The 25,219-nt window shown below is 36.8% G+C and overlaps 1 protein-coding gene across 3 annotated transcripts; it reads right to left on the reverse strand.

Annotated features, from left to right (window-relative positions):
• Positions 1–1,403: 1,403 nt before the first annotated feature.
• Positions 1,404–19,647, reverse strand: wacb (WW domain containing adaptor with coiled-coil b). Of its 3 annotated transcripts, none has more exons than XM_067362935.1 (13): positions 19,203–19,647; positions 18,923–18,956; positions 18,090–18,282; positions 13,756–13,832; positions 11,522–11,637; positions 11,330–11,442; positions 11,002–11,238; positions 7,408–7,530; positions 6,824–6,969; positions 4,936–5,033; positions 3,181–3,349; positions 2,935–3,062; positions 1,404–2,847 (listed from the first exon to the last, which is right to left on the reverse strand). In XM_067362935.1, the coding sequence occupies exons 3-13, from the start codon at positions 18,226–18,228 to the stop codon at positions 2,778–2,780; spliced, it is 1,416 nt and encodes a 471-aa protein (XP_067219036.1). In that variant the 5' UTR covers positions 18,229–18,282; positions 18,923–18,956; positions 19,203–19,647; the 3' UTR covers positions 1,404–2,777. The 3 variants fall into 3 exon arrangements, with proteins under 3 accessions (XP_067219036.1, XP_067219034.1, XP_067219035.1); XM_067362933.1 differs by having other exon boundaries at positions 19,165–19,647; XM_067362934.1 differs by lacking the exon at positions 7,408–7,530 and having other exon boundaries at positions 19,165–19,647.
• Positions 19,648–25,219: the final 5,572 nt, after the last annotated feature.

A 25,219-nucleotide genomic window follows, 5' to 3' on the forward strand; every position in this document is an offset into this window, starting at 1 on the left:
ATATTAGAAAAAAAAACTATTATTTTCAATGAGGAAAAATAGCTAATAAAAATTGTATAAATTTGGCATAGTATCATAAAACACCCTCAAAATAATAAATAATAATCAAAAAACATTATTAAACAAAAATATATTTCATTGGTTTTCCTAGGCGCCGGTCATTTTTGACCATGAAGAAGCCAAGTGTGACTCCTAAACGAAGAGGACCAGAGGGTGAAAATAAATGATCAAATAAATAAAAATAAAAAATTGGATCTTTTGTTGCCTTGAGAATCAGTAGACCTAAATATTTGCACATTTTGTAATAGTATCAAGTCACCTTTATTTAGTGCTTTACAATATAGATTGTTTCAAAGCAGCTTTACAGGGATAAACAGGAAAATGATTCAGTTGATGCAGAGGTCATTTCTGCTGCAAAGCAGCTCTAAAAAGAAAATTGTCATTGTTCAGCTAAAATCAGTTCAGTGTTTATTCAGTTCAATGACTGTAAAGATCATAAACAATTACTTAATGTATAAAGCAGCTCTGTATAAAACAGTGATGAGATAATCCAGCTCAATTCAGTTCTCATAAATTATTGTCAGTGCAGTCAAATTACTAATATTGCCTATTATGCATCTTCAGCATGAAAAGATGGATCAGGAATTCTCTGATGGAAAGGGTTCAAATATGCAGAAAAAGCTGAAAAAAAACAGGATCAGGATGATTTTTCTTTAGACCTGTGGGCAGTTTAACTGTGCAGGGAGAAAAAAAATGACTCATGAAATCCTATCACAGATAATAAAAAGTTATGGATCATCAAGGTATAAAACACATTAAGAATCATGTAAACGTTTGAATGAGCCATTTATTATTATTTAGCAAATTTTGTCCTGTGTACTATTTGTAAACATTTGTTTTTGAAATTACTCATTTCAGTGAGGTACTTATATAAATAAATAATAATAAAAAAAAAAATTTGGAGATTCTGCAAGGTATAAACTTATGACAACATATATAGCCTTTGCTTTTATAATGGTTACTACATACTACAAACATAATTTTCATAGCTTAATCACAACATGCTTTCTAGCCTACTTTATTCTCATAGAGGATTTTTAAAAAGCAGCAAAACTGACTTGACCTTTAACTTTTAAATTGTTAATAAATTCCATCTCTTTTCCTTGCTTTGCTGTTACTGTGTGAAGTTTTCTCCACTAATGTAATTGTAAAAAAAATTAAAACACTGCAATTGAAACTCTGCTCCACAGGAGGGCAAACATCCACAACCCACTAGCAAAAGTTGAGTCCTTGGAAGGGACATTGAGTTCTTTTAGCTCTACCTTGGCTTAAGCATGATTGCATGTATTTTTATTAAATCAGACAATGCACAAAAGCAAACATGTACCAAAACGCAATGTGGTAATTTGTTTATTTCCTGTAGCTTTTAGAAACCATATACAAAGCAACATACCCATCATCTCTATTTTGAAAGTCCATTTACAGCCTATTGCATTAAAATTGGTCTAAGTTCAAACCCTGCATTAGAGGGTAGCAAAGACAGAAAGAACAATGGAGCAAAAACTATGAATGACATTGCAAACATCAAAGAGGAATCACCAGTTTTGCCATATTTTCACATCCTTTTCAAATACAAACTGACAAGTTGACTAAATGCTTACAGATTCTTTTTTTTAAAGACTGGTTGATAGTTTACGTGAAAGATGAGAAAAATGCAATCGCATCCTGTACTTCACTATACTCCTCTCCCACAGATTGGCTCAGACAGTCCCAGTGGTCCTCTTTCATCCTTAAAAGATGCATTTTTGATGTCCAACCATAGCTCATGTATAAAATACGGAGTCCTTTCATTGCATCCCCCAAAACCAGGCAATATGGGAATGACTAAACTCATTTATATGAGTAAAAAACAACTGAGCAAATACAAACAAATCAAAACAACATTAATACAAAAAGAGTCAAACAGTGCTGGGGTGCAGCATGAATAGTAATCTCAGTTAGATGTGTAACAGCACTGCAGAGAACAAGAAACATCAAAGGCAGATAGTGACAAAAACCCTTTATCAGGGTCAGAAACTCAGAAAATGTGCGTCTACCGCTTCGGCAAAAGCTTTTAAGTGCCACATCACCAAATGAGAAATCGTTAGCACCCATTTGTTTTTCTGCTGTGAATTAAGGAAGATCATTTATACGTCCTATATAATCTTCTGAGGGGCAGAGAATTAGCCAGTCATGCCTAACTTTTGAGAATGAGTGCTCAGAATTATATTGGGTTTATTTTAATTGGTCACTTTGATAAACGCCAGCACAGCTGGAAGCGTCCTTGTGCACAGATAGCCCTTCTAACATCATTCATAATCACTGTCAGTCAGTGGAGGACGGGGGATTTTAAGTCTCCAGTGTGACCGTGAAATTTAGGATCCATTAACACAGGCATAACCTTGAAAAACCAGCACATGAATCGCCAGATCCACTGCATGATTCCTCACAGGTTAGTCTGGGTTGGAGAGCGTGTTCTCTGAACACTTCTCTAATTGCCTGTGGATCTGAGAATTAAGAAGCCATGTATGTCGAAGGACAGTGAAATTAATCTATGATCTCAGGGCTTCGTGCTGCCTAAGCACTTTTGTAAGGTTCCTATCGCTCTGTCCCGTTTCAGGCATTGCAGCCGGTAGATCGACTGCGGATCTGAGAGCTCGGGCTGAGAGCAGGGGTCCAAACAGCCAGGGGCTGGACTTGTTCGGAGAGAGACTGCCATGAGCTCCATAGCCACCCTCTCAAACCATGAAGGAATTCTGATTCTTTAGTTTGTCAAGTTCTTTGATCTGCTGTCTCAGAAACAGAATCCTGTGTGAAAGCAAATTAAAAAATAATTCACTAAATGTCATGTAGTTTCACGGTGTTCATTATTTAATCTAAATCGGCATTACAGACCTCTGCTCTCTCAATGTGGCCTGGATTTCACACACTCGCACTAAAGAGCGAAGATTCTTCAGCTCGGTGCAGATCTCTGACATGTAGAGGGTCCCCATATTGTGGATATCCTCACGCAACCGTGACACCTGTGTGACAGGAAATTGAGAGAGAGAGAAAGAGAGGAGAACTTCAACAGTTAGAGATCTGATGTTTGATCCTTTAGAAGATCGAAAAACAGTCGAAGAGACAAAGGCATGTTCACACCTGCTTCTCCACATGTTCTGCAGGCCAGCCTTGAACATGCTTGATGAGATTTTCATCAAAGTGCAATGCTAGAGAAGGAGTGAAAGTGCTTTGGGTTCGAGAGGTGCTGCCTGAGGCGGGAATGCCGATTCCTGCACTGCCATTAGAGCTCGACAAGCCCTCTTGGCTACTAAAAAACAAACAGAAAAAGATTTAAAAAAAAAAAAAAAAAGGAAGGAAAAGAAGGAATTAAAACTAGATTTAAGTAATTAAAAATAACAATTATACAAGTATTAATGTATTAAAGTCATATCTTCACCCAAATTACAATATGACGTATACACTCACTGGCCACTTTATTACAGTAGGTAAACCTGTTCAACTGCCCATTAACAAACATCTAATCAGCCAATCACATGGCAGCATCTCAATGCATTTAGTAGGGTTGGGTGGTATATCAAGTTTACGTGACATATTAATGTTTTTTACAAACGATATGGAATGAGGCAATAATGTTTAGATCAATATACAGTAGTTTTATATGAGTGCATCTGAAAAATAGGACAGAGTGAGCTGTGGTGGGAAAAGTGCATATTCCAATTTGTCCTAATCATGACAAGGGTTTCAAAATAACTAGTAAGATATAGTTAACAGTTTAAAACGGCTTGCCCCCTCAGATGCTCTGAGTCTGACAGATATATGTGCTGACAAATACTTTAATGTTTAATGCGTTTGAGATGGTGTTTCCTCAGTGCTTAACTTTCAGTTTTGTTTTTTTATCTGTAAATGTAAGATTCATGCAAATATTTCAATTTTGCTGCTAGGAGTGGATGATTCTTCGGCAAGCAAATCTCTGATAAACTTCACTTTCATGAGCGAGCAGTGCTGCATGCTCAAATAAAAACTGGTTACAAACGAGGTATGCAGAAGAGCATCTCTGAATGCACAACACATCGAACCTTGAAGCAGATAGAATACAGCAGCAGAAGACCACACCGGGACACTCCTGTCAGCCAAGAAGAGGGAAGCATGGATCCATCCCGGCTTGTATCAACGGTTCAGGCTGCCGGTGGTGTAATGGTGTGTGGGATAATTTCTTGCCACACTTTGGGCCCCTTGATACCAATAGAGCATCGTTTAAAAGCCACAGCCTACCTGAGTATTGCTGCTGACCATGTCCATCCCTTTATGACCAGAGTTTACCCATCTTCTGATGGCTACATCCAACAGGATAACGCACCATGTCACAATGCTCAAATCATCTCAAACTGGTTTGTTGAACATAAAAATTAGTTCACTAAACTCATATGACCTCTACAGTCACCAGATCTCGATCCAATAGAGCACCTTGGTGATGTGGTGAAACAGATCATGGTTGCAGCCGACAAATCTGCAGCAACTGCATGATGCTATCATGTCAGTATGGACAAAAATCTCTAAGGAATGTTTTCAGCACCTTTTTGAATCTATGCCACGAAGAATAAAGGCAGTTCTGAAAGCAAAAGGGGGTCCAACCCGGTACTAGCAAAGTGTACCTAATAAAATGGCCGATGTGTGTGCGTGTGCGTGCATATATGTATTTTATATTATGAATAGATGGATAGGTTTTATATAAATGCAATTTCTTTGTAATTGTAACATGCATGCATGCATACATCAATTTGGTTGCAGTTCCACACTGAACTGGTAGATGGTGCTGTAAGACAACATCTGATAGGCTGCTTCTACATTGCCAACAAACAAACAAAAAAAAAGTTCCTATTGAGAGATCCATACATTTGCCTGTGAAGACGGGGATCACTGAATTCCAGAGGTTTGTCAGAGCTGACTGACTGCTGGGACATTGATCCTTGTCTCTGAATTGATGCACTGACCTGAATTTGAAGAACAACAGAGATCAGAGAATCTGAAGAGATATCAATTAAAAAATGGCAAAAATACTTAGTATAAACCTACAGCAGTACAACTCTCTAAAACGTATGAACGTCATTGCATTAGATAACTAAATATCAAACCAAAGCAGCATTTCTTTAAAAGAACAATAGCAAAAGCACATTTTAAATAAAACAAAGTATTAAATGATAAATATGGGTGTTTTCTCAGCTTTGGGTACTTTTATTTCCCAGGGTTTTTTTTTTTTTTTAATCTTTCAAAATTGCCCTTTATATATAAATCTAATTGTTTTACCCTTGTCCTAGACAAACAAACTACACAAATCCATCATAAAAATATAGGAATTATAACAAAAAGAATATCTAAACCAAAAGCAAAATAATTAAACCATATTTATTGTTAAAAATGACTTGTATCTCCACCAACCTAAACAATTTTATATCAAAAAAGGTTTTTGAAAATTATATTTAAAGCTGTAGCCCGTAACTTTTTTTGTTGTTGTTAAAAATGATCCAAAATCACTTTTTACATAACCATATACATAACCAACCAGTGTTCAAAACGCTTGTAATAATGTTTTATAATCTGTTTAAATAAAAATATAAAAATAATAATTTGCACGGTTTGATGTGATATGAGCTAAGCCATCGTTAGATTTAATCACCACTGGTAGCGTGATTTAGTGTAATTCTTTTTTTACTTAGTTGGTCAGAACAAAAGTGGCAGATTTGTTACTTGTTCAGATGACATTTTCTGGTGAAAATTCTTATTTTGGCCATACATCAAAGACTACAATCTGTGAATTATGAAGTACAGTATATCCACCGGTGTGGTGACTGACAGCTACAAATTCTCCTCAAAACATTAGATTTACCCAAGCTCATGAGCCGGGCCAAAGACAACTGACCCCTCGCCGGGAGTTTGACAGACGAGCTAACCAATCATAATGACGAACCCACCATTTTGTCCGACAAAGCAGTCAGGGGAGTTAGTAGATTAACGTTGTTGGACTTCAACTTGAAAAATTAATTCATGATTCATTCGTGTTTATTTGATGATATAAATTAACTAGTAAGAAGAGATGACTGGTTCATGAGCCGCTTGATCTGAGGCGCTACAGCGATCCTTCACGACACATTAAAGAGCCACAAAATGGTATTTATTGTTTAATTTGTTTTTTAAAATTACAACATTTGAAATTTGAGACTTTCATATCAAAAGTAACCTGCTCTGCCTTGTCTGTCGACGCGATGTCAGCTTCCTCTTTGCTCCGCGTTGTATTTTTTGCGTGAGAACGTGTGGCGTGAGAGCGCCATGGCTTGTCGGACATAGCAACAGTATCTAAAGGGTCTTCGCGAATGGTCAAATCTGGTGTGATGTAATAGTCAGGAGGACCACAATAGTCTAAAAACAAACCAACATATACATTCTGGGTGTCAAACTTACTGGAACAAGTTCATAATTAATGAGATGCATAAACTACACTTGTACTTGCTCTGGATTTAAGGCTGGCATACACTACATGACGTTTGCCCAGACTTGCAGTCTGGAGGCATTGACTCTACTTGCCGAAAGTCAGAGCACAGAAAAATCATGTAGTGTCTGATGGCCTTTTTTTTTTTCTTTTTTAACATATGCCACATGGATTGATATTTTGTTATCTAATACAATGACTGAATAACATTCTTAAATTAGGCATGTCTTAAGTGTCCAAACACTTTCTGTTGCCACTTTAACAGAGAAGCTTATAAAATGACTAACTGCTACTGACCTTTGGTTGTGAAGAGAGAGATGCGCAACTGAGCAGGGGTTTAGAGACAGCATTGGTCTGAGGCGTGCTGACTCTAGGAGACACGTATGACCTTGGTGAAGAGGCATCTGATGCTAATGACATGGGTGACTGTCCAGACTGTTGAGCTGTTCATTAGAAAAACAGTTATAGACATGGAATCCAGTAAATAATCTGACACAACTTTACATACAATTAGCAACATGAAAGTTGGTGTGAGAACAAAAATGACTTTTTAAATGTGTCGATCTGCCAGTTTTGGATTGCTATAGTTTACAATATAACAATTACAATATAACTAAAATTAACTTTTTTTTTTTTTTTTCAAAACGTCTTATTCTGCACCAAAGTCTGAGTTCTCCCATGTAAAATAAAGTGGCTTAAAGAATTGTTCAGCGTGTTCGTGTCCATAGTCTTGGGTGTGTATGAATGATGAACACAACTAAACCACTGGCATAACACAGTATTGTAAAGTATGTTCACATAGTTCCATTACAAAATGTGGATTAGTTGCATTGCAGAACAACATCAGTTAGGGGAGGTGTGGAGGGTGACTTCAGCCGTACCTTGTGTGGAAAGCTGAGCAGCTTGGGAAAGCAGAGTAGTGACGTTGAAAGCGGACGGTCCGGCAGTGAGAAGCTTATGAAGCATAGACTGTAAGGAAGCTTGTGTGACAGCGGCTGTGAGGACTTGGAGGAAGACAAAGACAGAAAGAGACACGTAGAGTCACAGCAGTCCTAAACAAGCAAAGCAATCTGAAAAAGGCTCTAGCCTTTCGGCTTATGGTATTTTCACCATGTGGAAAGAAGATTCCACAAACTGTGCAAAAAGCAGTTGTCAAGGTGTCAAAACAGCTAAAGCACAACATTTTTAGCAGTTTGGATGAAGGGCTAATCGTAAAACTAAATTGCTACAGGTAGGTGCATTTGTATAGATTTTTATTATTTGCTTCCAAAGAATACATAACTCTAATTTTGTTAGAATGACATCAACCCATTGACATGAGTTTATGACAACATCCCATTGGTTCAAATGGGTTTGAAATCATTGACTTGCAGAGACAACTCAAGAGAATGCACCAAACTGATCATTCAAGAATACATCAGTTGACAAGTAGGGCAGGGATACAAAACTCAGTTCCTGGAGGGCCAACAGCCCTGCGGAGTTTAGCTTCATCCTTAATTAAATGTACCTGATGATCCAGCTAATCAAGTCCTTCAGGCATATTTGAAAGCTATAGGTATGTGTGTTGAAGCAGGGTTGGGAGTAAACTCTGTTGGAACGCGGTCCTCCAGGAACTGAGTTTTAAATCCCTGGTCTAGGGAGCATCTCTTCCAGATCAAGGTATTAAGGGCTCTTCCTCCCTGGAGCAATAGATGTTCAGCTGTCTACTGAATAGGGTAAGGTAAAAACATTGATTTTTTTTCCAATTAATTGCAGTCTTCATTTGAACAGTTCATTTGAATTGCACCATACATAACCAAATGAGTAAGATCAAAGTAAATTAAAATGGGAATCAAGAGCTTATGAATCAGAACTACATTTGAAAATCTGTAGGGCTGCCCCCTAATAGTCATCTAATCGTTAGTTGATGAGAAGAGGCTTAGATGGCAAACTGTATTAGTCGCAGGGAAAAAACCTCCACAGGAAGTGGTGAAGTCACGCAGTCCATGATGGATGGATCATTACCAGCTAGTCTATGTGGTAATTACAGTACATCGGATATCCAAACACTCGCCTAACATTCATCAGCCTCAAACATGGCCTATAATCTGAAACATGTTAAGTAGTAGCAACTTTACATGGCTACAAGATTTAACATTAATCTAGAAAAATGTTGGCCATTCAAGTGTGTGTGCAGAGTGTGAAAGCTGAATAGTAGTGCGCTTACTGCATGACAGCTAACATGGAGGCGCCGGTGAGATCACTTGCACTTAAAATACGGCGTCATTTTTGGTCATACAGATAAGAGTAATGCATCTTTTGAACTTGTAAAGTCTACTTTTATTTTTGTGCACTCATAATAAGAAAACGTTGTGCTTTTGTAAGATAATGAAAGCAAACAGGGTGCGCTTTCTGCCGTCTCTCTCTGTGAATTTAATTGTGCCAAAAGAAAAGAAAAAAAAAAACTGAAACTCCACGTAAACTTGCTTTATAGACATGATATATCTATATACAATATATCTATAGAAAGCAAAATGTTTACTTTTACATGAACCAATTTAAAAGGTTATGTAATCCGTATGAAATGTGTATATATGCACATCCACTACTGCGGAGATGACAGCATCGTCAACTTCATCACTGCAGCCGAAAATACAGAAAACACTAGTTTATCAATTAATTATTAAAATGTTAAAGCAGTCTCCTTGCCGTTTTTCATAACTGCTGGTACGCTGTGGCAAGCTTTGTGCGTGCGCTTGAGTGCTGGCATTAAAGGCTCTTAATTATGACTTGTATGGTATATATTAATAAACATGCAATTAGTTGACTAATTGCTTAAAAATGAATAACTACTAGTTAACGAGAAAAAAACGTTAGTCGAGGGCATTCCTAAAAATCTGTACCCAGCCCTTCCACTGATAAATAGGAAATTTAAACAAGATTAGAGGGAAGAATAACAGTGTAAGCAGCATGAAAAGTACAAGGACCAGGAAAAAAAAAACTAGCAAGATCTGATATTTTTACTTTGAAGAGATTTATGCACAAAGAATAGTTTATTTTAATAGGAGCAAGATGACAAGAATGATTGGAGTGATTTATGAGAGTGTATCTTACAGAAAATAAGCTTAAAATTACTTTTTTACTCTGAAGACCGAGTGCAAACCATCCTTTTACTACCAAACAATTTGGAAAAACTTGAAGTGTGGTATACTTTTATATTATAGGTATGCTTTTTACAAGAACCAAATCAAAATTCCTTCATTAACCATAAACTGCATAAAAAAAAAAAAAAAATAAATAAATAAACACTTTCTTGATTTATCATAGGCCACATTCCCAGTTTGATACATTCAATGTCAATAAAATAAAAACTATCATGATTCATTATTAATAAAAAAAAAAAAAGATTAAATAAGAAATATATTACTTTAGTGACAATACCACTATACTGTAAAATATAAAATTGAGTACTTAAAAATAATAATTTAATTTAATAGAACAACTGTAATACGACAATTCTAATATTTAATATATCTTAATATATGTATTTTCAAATGTTATACTATTAAGCTTTTATTTTGGCATTCCTCAAAGCATTTCCTTTGTGACAAATCAGATGAAATGGGTGACCCAAAAGCATGTTCTAAGCAACTGACACGTACAACTGAGCCATCACTGAAAACATCAGATCATAAGCTGTTCATGTGTGTTTAATGAACAGTGCAACACTTCACTCTGAAACATGCGGTGCAGATGTTTATCCAATTAAATCAAAGCCTTTGTGATGTGTTAATCACACTAAGCCATATTGCATTTTCGATTTTATTGCCATATATTGTGAAGCATTAATGGGGATTAGAGTTGTCAAAAGTACCAACTTCGGTACTGAAATTTTAAAAATGTGACACTCTGAGTGCTGCTGATTCTTAAACACCTCCAATTGGCCATTGTGTTCACGCGTTTATCGGTTGTTTCTGTGATTGGCTACAGTGATCAACACACAAGAGCATTTGAAAGCACACAAAAGTGTTTAAATTTGAATCCGTTTTGAAAGTGGAAGTGCTTGAAAGCAGGCGTTTATCAGCGGACTAGTCCACGGTACATGCCCGCTTTCAAACGCTCCTATCTGTATCTGTGTAAGCGCTCAGTGAAGAGCGTCGCTGATGACTATTTACAGCATGTTTTTGAAGCGGTGATTATTGAAGCCAACCACAGACATATCCGATGAGTGTTTATATCTCAATGGCCAATCAGAGGTGTTTAAGAATACGCTCAACAGTGCTCAAAGCGTCATATTTTTTAAATTTCAGTACCAACTTGGTACCCAAGTCAGTACTTTTGACAACTGTAATGAGGATTGCTGTACATGTTTTTGAAGACTCCCCAAACAAAAGAAACCAAAAGCCCCAACCTAACAGGTGAAAAATCAATTCCACTTCTAAGTGTATTCTCTCGATAAAAACAAAAAACAAGTTAACGTAGCACTTAGTGATTACCTTCGTTAATTTTGCCCATGTCCACATTGCTGTGGTTCATCTGCAGGGTGGCCTGCAGCGCAGGCAGCAGCTGTCGGAGGAGTGCGGGGTCTTGAAGCAGAGTGGAGGCTGAAGCCTGCAGGGCAGGAGACACAGGCACTGTGGAGGACGAGGAGGAGCTGGACGTACTGGAGGGGTTAATGGACAAAGGCTGAGAATAACCAGAGTGTGATAATGGCTTCTCCGCTAAAGAAGATTCTGAGGAAAGAAAGGGATTGTGAAACCATCAGCAAAGTGAACCATCAACATAACACAACTTGAAGGAGCCAAAGCAATTTGTTTCTGTTACTTGTACTACTGAGGGCACTTGTGGCACTGGCCTGCATCGCCTCTTGTCTGTAGTCTCGGTCTTTGGGAAAGCTGTTAACCACAGTCTTGGCACCTTCTCTCTGCCTTTGTTCTCTGTTCACACAAGAAGACTAGCATCAGCTGATGGTTGAAGAGGAGTAGAGGCAGTTACAGGAGATTGAAAGCAACTAACCTTTCCAGCCATTCTTTAGGTTTCTCCCACTGAGAGACTTCTGTCCTGCAGTTATAGTAGTACTTCTTCCCAGATGAACTGATATGCTCGGACCAGTCATCTGCTGGCTCACGGTGCTGAAAGAGACATGATAATGTTAATATCAAGAAGAACAGAGCAGGGAAATCTGTCATTTTAGAGAACATTAGGAATAGAGATGTCTCAGTCTTTTTTCCTTTTCTTTCTTAAATATCTGGTTTAAATATCCTGTACAGTCGAATTGACCTTACAATTAGATCTCATGGTTTAAAATTGACCAATACATTTTTTTTGTAAAATGTGTGAATTAGAATACCATTTATAATTTTAAAAGAACAAAACTCTGCTGTGAATGAGTCTATTTAATTATACATTGTCATTTGAACTGAACAACCAGCAGACTGATTTAAGTGTCAGACACTAAAGTACACAATCACAGTAGTCTCATGTAGCCAGACCTTCAGACTGACGGCATAAGGTCTGGACTCCATCGCAGCTTTCACCGGCCAAGCACCATCCAAGAGTCTGACCGACACGTAAAGCAACCAATAACAGTCCGTTTTGTTCCGCGTCTAATAAGGTTATGCAAGTTTACTGCAACAATGGTGCCGTGAACTTCACATACTTTTGAAAATCCAGTGTTCAGTTGATCCTGATAAGCGCTCATTGTCACAGTTGTAAACACAACTGTGTTCTTCTTCCATGAAGGGGGTTTGGCGCCACAACAGCTACGTTTCCAGGAAGACCCTTAAAGAACGCGACACACACGTCTCCCAGAAATCCTGTAGAATTCAACCAATCAGATGACGACTACGGAACTCCTGAAGTGTTTCCCATTTTGTGTGCCTTATGCATCAGATGTTCAGCCATCGGTCCGTGGCGTCTGAGGCTGAGACTGACATCACAATAACAATTCTTGGTTTATTTGGGATCAAACAGAAGTGAAAAAAAAAAAAAAAAATCAGTGAACTTAGCAATAGCTCTAAACAATTTACGCAGAAGTGAGTTGTTGTGAATATTTTCAACTGACTCCTCAAAAAGAAAGTCATCTGTTCGCAAATTGGACATCACGCCTCAAACTTTGTTTATGTTGCATGCTGGAAACTGGTGCACACTCTAAAGATGCAATTAATTAACGGCACCATATACAAGATGGTATCAGACAAAACATCATGGGGATGCACATAGTTTTCCCAACATGTTTGTCGTCAATGCCAACTGGATTTTTTTTGTGACAGTGTTGTTCAATAAAAGTATATCTAACTAATTGATAATAATCGATAAGGAAAAATCATCACATTTGTTGTTGATCACTGATTAATCGCACATGCGCACTGAAAACATCTACCAGCCATGTCACGAGTGAATAAAGCATTTCTAGGGATAAAACGCATCTGAAATATAGTGAGCTGCTGGAGGAATAGTGCATGACACAAGTTATCCTAAACATGAGAATGCTTCATATTAAGTGTTTCAAACAAACTCATAGGCATAGCATGTGGTTTAATGGGGCTTGTCCTGTCAGATGTTTTGATAGATGCGTGTGACATTTAAAACATTTACTACCCCCCTCCAAAAAGGCTTGTCCTGACAGAAAGCGCTACTTTACTTTTAGACTTAACGAACACTGGTACACACATGCATGCTAATGGAGCACAATGAAATAGGAGTACAATAACTGACTAAAATATACATTGAGATGTTATATATGCATTTTGTTGGACATTAAATGTATGTTTAAAATTCTACATGGAACCCAAATAGTAAATAAAAGGAACTGTTGTAATGAGGTATAACTTAATATATCCAGATGTGTGTGTGCGTGTGCGTGTGTGTGTATGTGTGTGTGTTTATGAGCGCGTTTAACCCTTTGCCTTGCACAATGTATAGCACAGCCTACACAGATACATTCTTCAGTTTTCAAACTGTTTGAAGTTAAATATTGGGCAAGAGGTGATTAAAAAAATAAATAAATAAAATTCAGGAATTTAAATCTAATTTATCGATTATTTGAGAACAGTTGACAGATTAATTGATGATCAAAAAAGTACCCTAAATAAAAGGTTACGTAATTTTTGTTGAATATCTGTCAGCTCTATTGCTGGGCTGTGTTAAGCATTCATATACCGCTAACAAACATGGCCCTAAACCAGCTTATTAAATACAGGGCCTTAACTAACTAGCTGCTCAAACATTCCACTAACTAAACAACTTACCATCTCAGAAGTTCTGTTTGGATGAGGGTGAGAACTGGATGCGTGATGGGAGTTTTCTTGTGGAGAAGAACTGACGCCTGAAACATAATTGAGATGATCAGAAACAGAAACTACTATGAATGTGAAAAGTATTGGCAGACATGAAATGTGAAGTATTAGCAGAAGGCAGATTTCTGGATATCCATTTAACATACTGGACTGCTAGTTAATAGGCTTGAGATCACAGTCCTGTGGCTGAACGGTGGAAACATGGCCACATGACAGAATGAGCTGGTTTCCACTGATGTCCTAATTGTTGATCACTGCATATATAATTTTTTTGGACCTTGTGTTGTTTAAATTTTTGTCCAATTGAAAAAAAAAAAAAAAAAAGTAGTAATTTCTCACCAAAATATTTTTTATTTTGTTGGACTTGTAGCGGCACATGACATCAGTCATCGGTGTATGACATCATAGTACCAGCTCGGTATGCTTTTGAATTGCTCTCGCTGTACTTTGATGTCACACACCGATTGCTCTGTGCAGTGCAGCTTCAAGTCCAACAAGCCTAATAGTTCACCTGATTCATTCAAAACACGGATTCAGAAATGAAATGCCGCTGTGTGTTGCTCAGAGACAAACAGTTCTACTTTGTCTTTATATTTTCTTTGGCAAAATTGTGCAAAACGAATTAAATAAAAAAATTACACAAAATAAAACAATATTAACTTCTTATTTAACTTAATATAAAATCATATATAATAAAATCAGTATCACATTTGCACTTGTGCTATTCTGGACAGAAAAACAGCACTCGTGTGATATTGCACTCTTTTCTCCTGTGATTTTATATATATATATATATATTATTCCTGAACAAAATCTTAAGACCGGGGGAAACATTACAAGTATTCGCATTTTGCGCTATTGGATCATAACCAGGTTGCAAGTTCTGCGTCAAGTGGAGGAGGCTCCATCATGATCTGAGGTGCTTTTTCCTTCAATGGAAAATGGAGCTTCAGGTCGTGCAGGGGCGTCAAACGGTGGCTGGCTATGTGGACATGTTGCAGTGGGCATCCCTCTTGACTTGTCTGTGCGGTAATGACTGGGTCTTTCAACAGGACAACGCTGCAGTTCACAATGCTCGCCTAATGAAGGACTTTTCCCAGAGCTCTTTTGGACCATCCTGTGTGTTCCCCTGATCTAAATCCCACTGAGAATTTTTGGGGATTAATGGCAAGGGAAGTTTACAAAACGAACATCAGTTCCAGACCATGGATGCCCTTCATGAAGCCATCTTCACCACATGGAGCAACGTTCCCACCAGCCTCCTGGAAATTGTCGCATCAAACATGCCGAAACGAGTGTTTGAAGTGATCAACAAGAAGAGTGGGGCTACTCAATACTGAGTCCTTTTTTGACACTTTTAGTTCTGTTGTGGGTTTTTTTGGGCTATAGTCTTAAACTTTTAATCAGCTGATGAACAGCCTAAATGCGTTTTCAATAAATTGCATACTCTTATTTTTTGTCTCTTGTTCCTGTTTCTTCTTTTGGCATTTTGACGCAGTACTTACAACCTGGTTAAGATCCAAAAGTGTGAATTGCGAATACTTGTAATGTTTCCCCCGGTCTTAAGATTTTGTTCAGGAGTGTATTAGATTTACTTTTTCGCCGGTTTCACAAACAAAGCTTAAGCTAGTCCCAGATCAAAATGCATGTTTGAGCCATCTCAGCTAGGGATGTCAATTTACACGAATTCCCACAATCGATCGTCTTTTAAATTAACTATAAATTAATCGATTTATCGTTATATGCAGTGACATATAGTCAACAGCTTGAGGGTGTGCAAAATGCTGCTCAACGCCATGTTCCTTACCAAATGAATGAGAAGGGATTTAATCTAAATAAATGACTAGTAGGATTGTAAAATGAGTTGATGTGATTGATTAAATTAAATTATTTTTAAATGATTAAATTATTAACGACTAATACAATGTGTCACCAATGCCACCTCAGATGCATGCTTGTCAGAATGTTTAGGCCTACTCTTGCTGTGAATGCGCTCTTCCTGGAACAACGCGATGAAAACGCCAACTAAACCAAATGAAACCACAACGATTTATTAAAATAGTGTTCTCATTAATGCTATTTAAAATGACAGCCCTAATCATAGTTATCATTAGTCATGCATTGCTGTTTGAGCTGCGTGTGCTGAAGCGCTGAATGAACACCAGAAAACTGGAGCACTTTGCTAGCGCATTATTTAACTCAAAGAAATGCATCCTAAATGAGATTAATAAGATGTATACAAATTAAACATAATATTACAAAATGACACAAATGTACAAGTGAACTTGAACTAAGTTATGTGCTATTCAGAATGTCAGTCATGTTGTGGATAGGCTCTTCCTGGAGCAACATGAAACAAATAAACAGCAACTAAACCCAAATAATGTTTTATTACAATATTGTTCTCTTTAGAATGTTATGTAATATGACCGTCCCAATCATAAACAATATTACAACTTACATTTGCACAAAACAAAAAGGCTGCGATTGTACACGCAATCTGATAGTTATGATGGTGTATCTCTAGCTGCAAAATGGTCCCAAACATCAATTTTCCTCGTGTCTGCTTTACATGTTTCGCGGTTGACCAGCACGCATGCGCCTTAACCTTCTTAAATCGACTATCAATAAGTTTTAACGATTAAATTATCGACAGTTAATCGATCATCGATTAATCGTTAACAACTCTAGTCTCAACTGAAAATAACTTGCACCTAATTTAACGAAGGCCTAATGCTGGCTTAATATAAGCCCTGTTTGTGAAACCGGGAGTTTATCATATGATGTAAATATTAGACAAAAACACACAGTGTCATTTTTTTTTTTTTTTTTGCCCCTTATCTATAAGTTTAGGGACATTCTAACTACATTCTGTAGGCTTCATTATGCAGCGAGTTGTTGCCCTGCATCATATTTGTCAATCAATCAACTACACGAAATGACAGATGACCTACGTAGGTCTAGGGTGGGGCAAGTGCGTTAAATATATGAGCACTATCACACAAGTAGCCGTACAATATGGCTGTTGGATGAGGGTGAGAACTGGATGCATGGAAACATAGACTCAAGACAGAATGAGCTGGTTTCCACTGATGTCCTAATTGTTGATCACTGCATATAGTTTTAGACATTGTGTTTTTTTACATTTTGGTCCAATTGTGACAAAAAAAAAAAAAGTTAATTCTCACTAGCCCTTAAGCCAAATCTAGCTCTGGAACAACTAATAGATTAATAAGACCAAAGATTGCACGCTTGATCTACCCAAAACAAATTATGCCTCATGGTTAAACTATCTACATAAGAGTCAGTGGCAAATTCTTGAAAGACTGAGATGAAGCTGTTTTCTGCAGGTACATGAGCACCGAACGGTCACTGACCGACTGGAAGTCGCATCTCCGAAAGCGCCCAAACAAATTTTCAATTAGGAGCTATGTTTATATATAAATCTCATATTTGGAGACTAAACAACTATAATCTCGCCTTAAAAAAAAAAAAAAAACTACATCCCGTTGCAAAATAACAGTAGTACCTATAAAAATATGGTGGGGTTTGCTCGCCCGCCATGACACTTGCTGTGAGAATCCTGACAGTGGAGTGATTCAAATGATGAAACAGTTCCAGTGGCAATACTAGCAGAATATCGCATAGCTGGAAAGACCTCTCAGCCACCCAGATATATTACATAATGAATCAACACAAACAGTTCTGATTTATATAAATGGCAAGAAAGAAAACAGATGCTGTTTTCTTATTTATTTAAATCAAAACGGTTTGTTACAGTTTTTGAGGGTAAAAGTAGATGCTATTCACAGGCAGCTAATGAAGACCATAGACTGGTATTAGACAAATTAGTTACAAACCTACGTAGGTTTGTGCAGGAAGTAAGGCTGGAATTACAGACGACTCGTTTTAAGCACTTAAGATTCGGTTCTTTCTTTTGGGAGACAATAACTCCATTTATTGTACTCTTTGAAGCTTTGCAGACCTTTTACATTAACAAAGAGCTATACACACTGCATGAAGGTACACAAAGGTAATATCTGAAAAGGCACTTCAAGTTTATAATAAGCACTAACTGATAACTAATACATTATATTTCCCCATGTAATCCACTTAATAAATACCACTTAATGATTTTTTTTTTATTAAAAAATAGATAAATATGATTTTTTTATTATTATTACTATAAACTGAATAGGATTTTAAGGTTCTCTAGGGAATTAAGAACAACCTGCAAATTACTTTAACTATATGCATACGGAACCACTCTTCGCTCATGTTCTTACCGCTGTCCCTCTCACGAGGCCGGTAAACGTGGAGTGATTTCGTTTGACTGTGCCCTGTTCCGTCACTGTGCTTGTTGTCTGGACTGTCTGATCGCCGCAGCATTTTAGTTGGTGGTGTGGAATCTGACGAGTCTCGCATCTTGTCATGGCGATGATCATTTGCAGAGTGACTCTTTGACTGATATTTGACAGGCTGGAAAATACAATGCATAAGAAAAGGACAAACAACCTTTTTACAAAGACCACTGAACTTTTATTATTGAGGAGAAAAGCAGGTGCAAATGATTTTAATATTATTATTAAATAACTAAATTAACTCTTGGAAATTATTTTACTACAAATGTTGTTAAAGAAAACCTGGTGCTTATGAAAGAAACACAAATAGGATGTTCATTAACCAAAACTAGACAGTGATCCAGAAGATCTGCAATCTTATGTGTTTGTTAAGCTCACAATAAAACGTAATACTGTATCTGATAAGACCCACAAGTAAATGAGAATTATGAGCTATTATCCATTGGTTGTGAATCCAGCAATTAGGTTAGCTGACTACAAAACAAGCTAGCAAACTGAGACGTAAGCTCTCCAATCAGACTCTTTATAAGCTAGTAGTCTATTTAATCTATAGAGTACTTTGCCAAATACAGATAATTGAACGCGATTACCTACAAAAGTATGACGTGTAATGTATATCATAGTTTCAGTTAGCAAGCAGGAACTAGGCCTGTGAGCACTAATGTTATGCTAAAGCCGGCTAATCCAATTTTGACACTATTTCGGCTTCTCTGCCAAATATATAACTACTTTCAAAGATAAAATACTTATTTGTGTACCTGGTAGGATTGAGGATCTCTTCGATCATTACACCTGTGAAAGACAAAAAAGTTAATATAGTAAGAATCGCGCTCTGCTAGCCAGCTACAATGCTAACGTAAAGAAATAAAAACAACTCGCTATCAAAGGTAAAACAAAAACAAAAACTACTTTGAATCAATTTCCTCAATATGATACGCAGTTAGTCTAGGCTTTAAAAGAATAACTGAAGGGTGTAAACTGGAGGTAAATGTCTGTTTACCCATCATTGAGTCTGGATGGATTCGTTGCATGCATTACCATTAATGCTGCAATGATGTGGAAGTGAAGTGTTACTACTGAAGCAGTTCTGTTGAACTACAGCTCTCTTTACTGCTACTGTCTGCAAACACACACTGTTATATCGGTAAAAGTAGCTCTGCTGCAGTGCTGCTTCGCTATTCGGGAAAGAGCTGACGGTCCATCGCTTCGTTTTGCTCGCGACTGCGCCCTGCAAGTGCACGAGCAGATCAGCACGCGACGTGCACGAGCAAATGACTGCAACCTGTGCTCGCGAACCGACAAACGTGAAATATTTGCTAAACCTATTTAAATAAAACCAAAAGAAATGAAAACAATTGATACAAGTACAAATCCAATTAAATTAAGTAACTTTTTTTTATGTATTTGAATTTATCCATAGATGGGCTACAATTTTCAATAGTTACAGAAAACAATATATATGACGCCATTCCATCCGTCGAAGTATAGGACTTCCTGATGAAAGCAAACTTGTCTGAGTAGGCCTACGCTCTACTGGCTACAACGGGGCTAAAGGTGCATTTGATTTGATTTTCCTCTTAACCACTAGATGGCACAAAAACCCAACGCAGCACTTTCCTATGGGATGAAATTAGACTCAAAATGATTTACGAATGCATGCACAATTATCCATGAACTTGATAAATGTTGCAGATATGCTTAAGCTATCCACAACCAAATACCTTTCAACTTGCGTTTAGAAAGAATTAAATGAATGTGCAGTAACTGTAATAAATTTTGTTTATGCCTTTTCATTACTCAAAAACAATTTTTATGTGGGTAACTTGTATCTGTGTTCTACTTGTTAATAGTCACCAAATGTTTTTACAAGCAATGTTAGTGTCACAATATTGATTGAAACATCAGAAGTCAAATATTACATCACCCCCCACATACAGGGGTAACAGCATACACTACCAGTCAAAAGTTTTTGAACGGTAAGATTTTTTAATGTTTTTTTTTTTAAAGTGGCTCACCAAGGCTTCATTTATTTGATCCAAAAACAGTAATATTGTGAAATATTTTTACTATTTAAAACAGGGGCGGGGGATGTTGATTCTAGAGGGCCATTGTCCTGCAGAGTTTAGCTCTAACCATGAAAAAAACACTCACCTGCCTGTAACCTTAGTAATCCTGAAGACCTTGATTAGCTTCAGGTGTGTTTAATTAGGGTTGGAGCTGAACTCTGCAGGACAACGGCCCTCCAGGATCAACGTTCCCCACCCCTGATTTAAAATATCTGTCTTCTTGAATATATTTTAAAATTACTTTTATTCTTGTGTTGGCAAAGCTAAATTTTCAGCATCATACTCCAGTCTTCAGTGTCACAGTCTTCAGAAATCATTCTAATATGCTGATTTGCTACTCAAGAAACATTATTATCAATGTTAAAAACAGTTGTGTACATTTTTTTCAGGATTATTTGATAAATAGAAAGTTAAAAAGAACAGCATTTATCTGAAATATAAAGCTTTTGCAACACTATAAATGTCTATACTGCCACTTTTGATAAATTTAATGCAACCTTGCTGAATAAAAGTATTAATTTCTTCCATTTCTTCCCAAAAAAACAAAAACAAACAAAAAAAAACACCCTCTTATTGACCACAAACCTTTAAATGATAGTGACAATGTTACAAAACCATTCTATTTTCTTTTTTCTATAACTTTCTGTGATAATTTTCTATAGCTTGATATGATAATCCTAAAACAAATGCCTTGTTCGTGTATTTCAGTTTTGTTAAATGCAATAAAAAAAAGAAAAAAAAACAAATGCCTTGTTCGTGTATTTCAGTTTTGTTAAATGCAATATAAAAAAAAGAAAAAAAAAAAAGTAAAGTATATTTGGGGTAAAAGGCGCCCCTCCCCCCCACCCCACCCCCCTACTGTCAGGGTTAAAGGTACAATAATTATGTGATAATATATAGTATTGCTGACCTTTCCAGTCATTGACATAAGGGTATTCACTAATCTCAATATTTATAGACTAATGATCATCATATTTAACCACAATATTTGAAAAATACTGTATTAATCATATGATATAATAAATAACATTTTTTTTATAAATAATATCTTTAAATAATATCACCCCTGTTCTACCATAAAAATGTGAAACTGCAAGAAAATATCTAGTTAAAAATGCAAAGATGTAGTCAACAAAGCGTAATAATAATTCGTTTTACACGAATATTAACATTTGCACAATTTTTACTAAAATACATATTGAGAAGGGGCACTATGTGGAGGGGGCCCAGAGGCCAGGAGGGCCTATAAGGGTCTTCCCTAAGGGCCCCCGGTCCTGGAACGAGATTTCTGCTCCCAACAAAACCTCCCAAACCCATTTAAGGGTTATAATTTAATTGATGTCCAACAAATAAAAAATGATAGAATAGAGTAAAAAGATATAATACAGATAAACAAATGATAAAGCTCAGTTGAATATTACATCCCTTTCTACAAAAGCAGAATTTTGTAAATGATATAATCACAGATCATATCTCTGTTTGACAGAAACCTGGCTGAAACCAGATAAATACATTACTTTAAATGAGTCTACCCCCCAAGATTACCGTTATAAACATAAGCCTCGTCTGAACAGCAAAGGGAGAGGTGTTGCAGCAATTTATAGTAATATTTTCAGTATTACTCAGAGGTCTGGTTTTAAGTATAATTCTTTTAAAGTGATGGTGCTTTATGTAACGTTATCTAGTGTACGTGATAAATCCCATTTGACATTTGTACTGGCTACTGTATACAGGCCACCAGGGCACCACAAAGACTTTATTAAAGAATGTGCTGATTACCTATTAGAGTTAGTACTGGCGGCAGATAAAGTCTTAATTGTTGGTGATTTAAATATCCATAATGAAAAAGAAACATTGGGATCGGCAGTTAAAATTAATTGATTGGAGTTAAACAACAAGTGTCAGGAACCTTTTTATTGTCGTAATCATGCTTAAGATTTAAAATTGACTGTTGAAATTTTGCAGCAGAGTGATTACATTTCAGATCATTATCTAGTCTTGTGTATACTCCACTTATCCAAGGCTGCAAAACCAACTCCTTGTTACAAATATGATAGAACTATCACTTCTACCACTGAAGATTGATTTATAAATAATTTTCCTGACTCGTCTAAAGTCCTAAGCATACTAAGTAGCTTAGAAGAACTCAGTGTTGCAACAGAAACTAGCAGCTCTCTCTTTTCTAGCGCTTTAGGCAAGGTCGCTCCTTTACGCTTAAAGAAGATTAAGGAAAACAGTCCAATGCCGTAGTATAGTGAGCAGACTTGAGCAGACCCTCAAGTGAGTACCCTGGAAAATGAAAAGCAGCTGGAAGAAAACAAACCTAGAGGTATTTCACATTGCGTGGAAGGATAGTATTTTGGCCTACAGAAAGCATTAAAGCATTAAAAACTGCTAGGTCTGCTGTTTACTTTGCGACTCTCTTAGAAGAAAACAAACACAATCTAGTTAACCATAAATAAAGCTTCAATAAGTTCAGACATTTCCCAACACCACAGCAGAAATGACTTTATGAATATCTTTACTTGCAAGATTGATACTATCAGAGAGATAATTATATGTAAAAAGTATTGCATCAGATAGTGCACTGTACCCCTAAGGAATGATTCCAATCTTTTTTTTTTTTTGCTATAGGAGAGGAAGAATAGTCTAAACTTGTTTCAGTCATAGATCCTCTTCTTAATATTATTAATTCACCATTGTCACTAGGATAGGTCCCAAAAATTGACCTTTTGGCCTTTTTTAAAACACACACACACACAACTTGATCCTACAGACTGATCTCAAATCTCCATTTTCTGTCAAAAATACTAGAAAAGGCAGTATCCTCACAATACAGAAATGGTATCTGCAAGCATAAATCCTTCTAATCAGGATTTAGACCATATCATGTACTGAAACTGCTCTCATTAGAGTTGATTTGCTTTTATAAATCTGATCGTGGTTGAATATCTGTCTATTAGTGTAACTGGATCTTCGTGCTGCATTTGATACTATAGACCACAACATTCTTTTGAATAAGCATTAGTGGAATTGCATTAGCATGTTTCAAACTGTGCTTATTTGACCATTATCAATTTGTAGTTAGGGCTGTGACGGTAGGCATGACAACCGCGCCACCGCGGTCGTGGAGCAGTAGGGGTTCAATCTTCAGCTGGCTGGCGGTAGCAGCCACTGACAGGTCACGTGACCTGGTGGCAGCTGCCAGTCTGATTCTGGCAGGTCACGTGACCTGCCATTGGCGCTGGTGGCAGCTGCCAGTCTGATTATGGGAGGTCTGTCAGAGGTTCTGGTGGCTGGCAGAGTATAACACGTTCCCTATATCTCTGTCGCTGCATGGAAATACATAATTGTATTATTAATAATATAACATTATGACTCTATTCTTTTGTATAATTCACGTTTTAGATGGGTTTTTCTCAATTAAAGCAGTAAAATGACCGTGATCTCAACTGGTGGAAAATGACGCATAGCCCAGCCAGCCACTGCTGAGACGCGAGTATAACGCGCTCTCTAATCACTCTCGCTGCATGAAAATACATAATTTTATTATTATTAATATCATATTATGACTCTATTCTTTTGTATGGTGGACGTTTTAGATGGGTTTATCTCAATTAAAGCAGTAAAATGACCGTGATCTCAACTGGTGGAAAATGACGCATAGCCCAGCCAGCCACTGCTGAGACGCGAGTATAACGCGCTCTCTAATCACTTTCGCTGCATGAAAATACATAATTTTATTATTATTAATATCATATTATGACTATATTGTTTTGTATGATTGACGTTTTAGATGGGTTTATCTCAATTAAAGCAGTAAAATGACCGTGATCTCAACTGGTGGAAAATGACGCTCAGCCCAGCCAGCCACTGCTGAGACGCGAGTATAACGCGCTCTCTAATCACTCTCGCTGCATGAAAATACATAATTTTATTATTATTAATATAATCTTATGACTATATTGTTTTGTATGGTGGACGTTTTAGATGGGTTTATCTCAATTAAAGCAGTAAAATGACCGTGATCTCAACTGGTGGAAAATGACGCTCAGCCCAGCCAGCCACTGCTGAGACGCGAGTATAACGCGCTCTCTAATCACTCTCGCTGCATGAAAATACAATACAAATGACCGTGATCTCAACTGGTTGCTATATGCTTCGCTGGACGCTCAACCATCCAGCCACTGTTGCCTGTCATTCCAAAGAAATCATTCTAATTTGTATGCATACTGCTAATAGTTGTGACGATTTTATGTTTTGTAATAACACGAGTTATGCAATAATATATAGCATAAAAATGGCAATTAAAACGTGAATTATTCTAATAATACGACCCTTTCTCAACATTAATCCTAAATCTGGATACAATAATTTTAGCGGCTGTGGGGAAGTTTAGGTCTCATTTCTTGATTTCATTTTAAAAAGGTGTGTTTGATGTAAATATTTAGATACATTGACTTTGTTCATTTCTTTTAAGGTCACGGGCAGCATAAGCAACATGACCACCTGTAAATCTGCTCACCTTCTGAGAAAACTTGTTTCACAAATATGTTTCACATATTTACAATATTTGGAGGGGATTTGCATGTTTAAAAAGTTGTTGTTGAGTGTTAGCTTGTAAGTAAGTGTAAGATAAAAATTTTGTGGAATGCAGCAACTTTGATTTACCTAATTATTCATGCCTCTTTTTTTAATGTTAAAAATAATAAAATACATGTTTACATTTTTTAATGCTAATGTAAACAACAGGCGTTTGGGTAACATTTATTTGTCCATTTCTCATTAATTATATATATATATATATATATATATATATATATATATATATATATATGGGAGGATGTACAGTTTGTACAGTATAAATAAAAATCACGAGTCCCAGTGCATGTGTGTATGAAATACGATACTCAAAAGTATGTGCATGTTTTTGTTGTTGAGCATCATATTTATACATCAGGCTTTTATAGCTCAATTTTTTGAAAATCA

This window comes from Chanodichthys erythropterus, chromosome 16, assembly GCF_024489055.1.
Source record: "Chanodichthys erythropterus isolate Z2021 chromosome 16, ASM2448905v1, whole genome shotgun sequence".
Classification (NCBI taxonomy): domain Eukaryota; kingdom Metazoa; phylum Chordata; class Actinopteri; order Cypriniformes; family Xenocyprididae; genus Chanodichthys; species Chanodichthys erythropterus.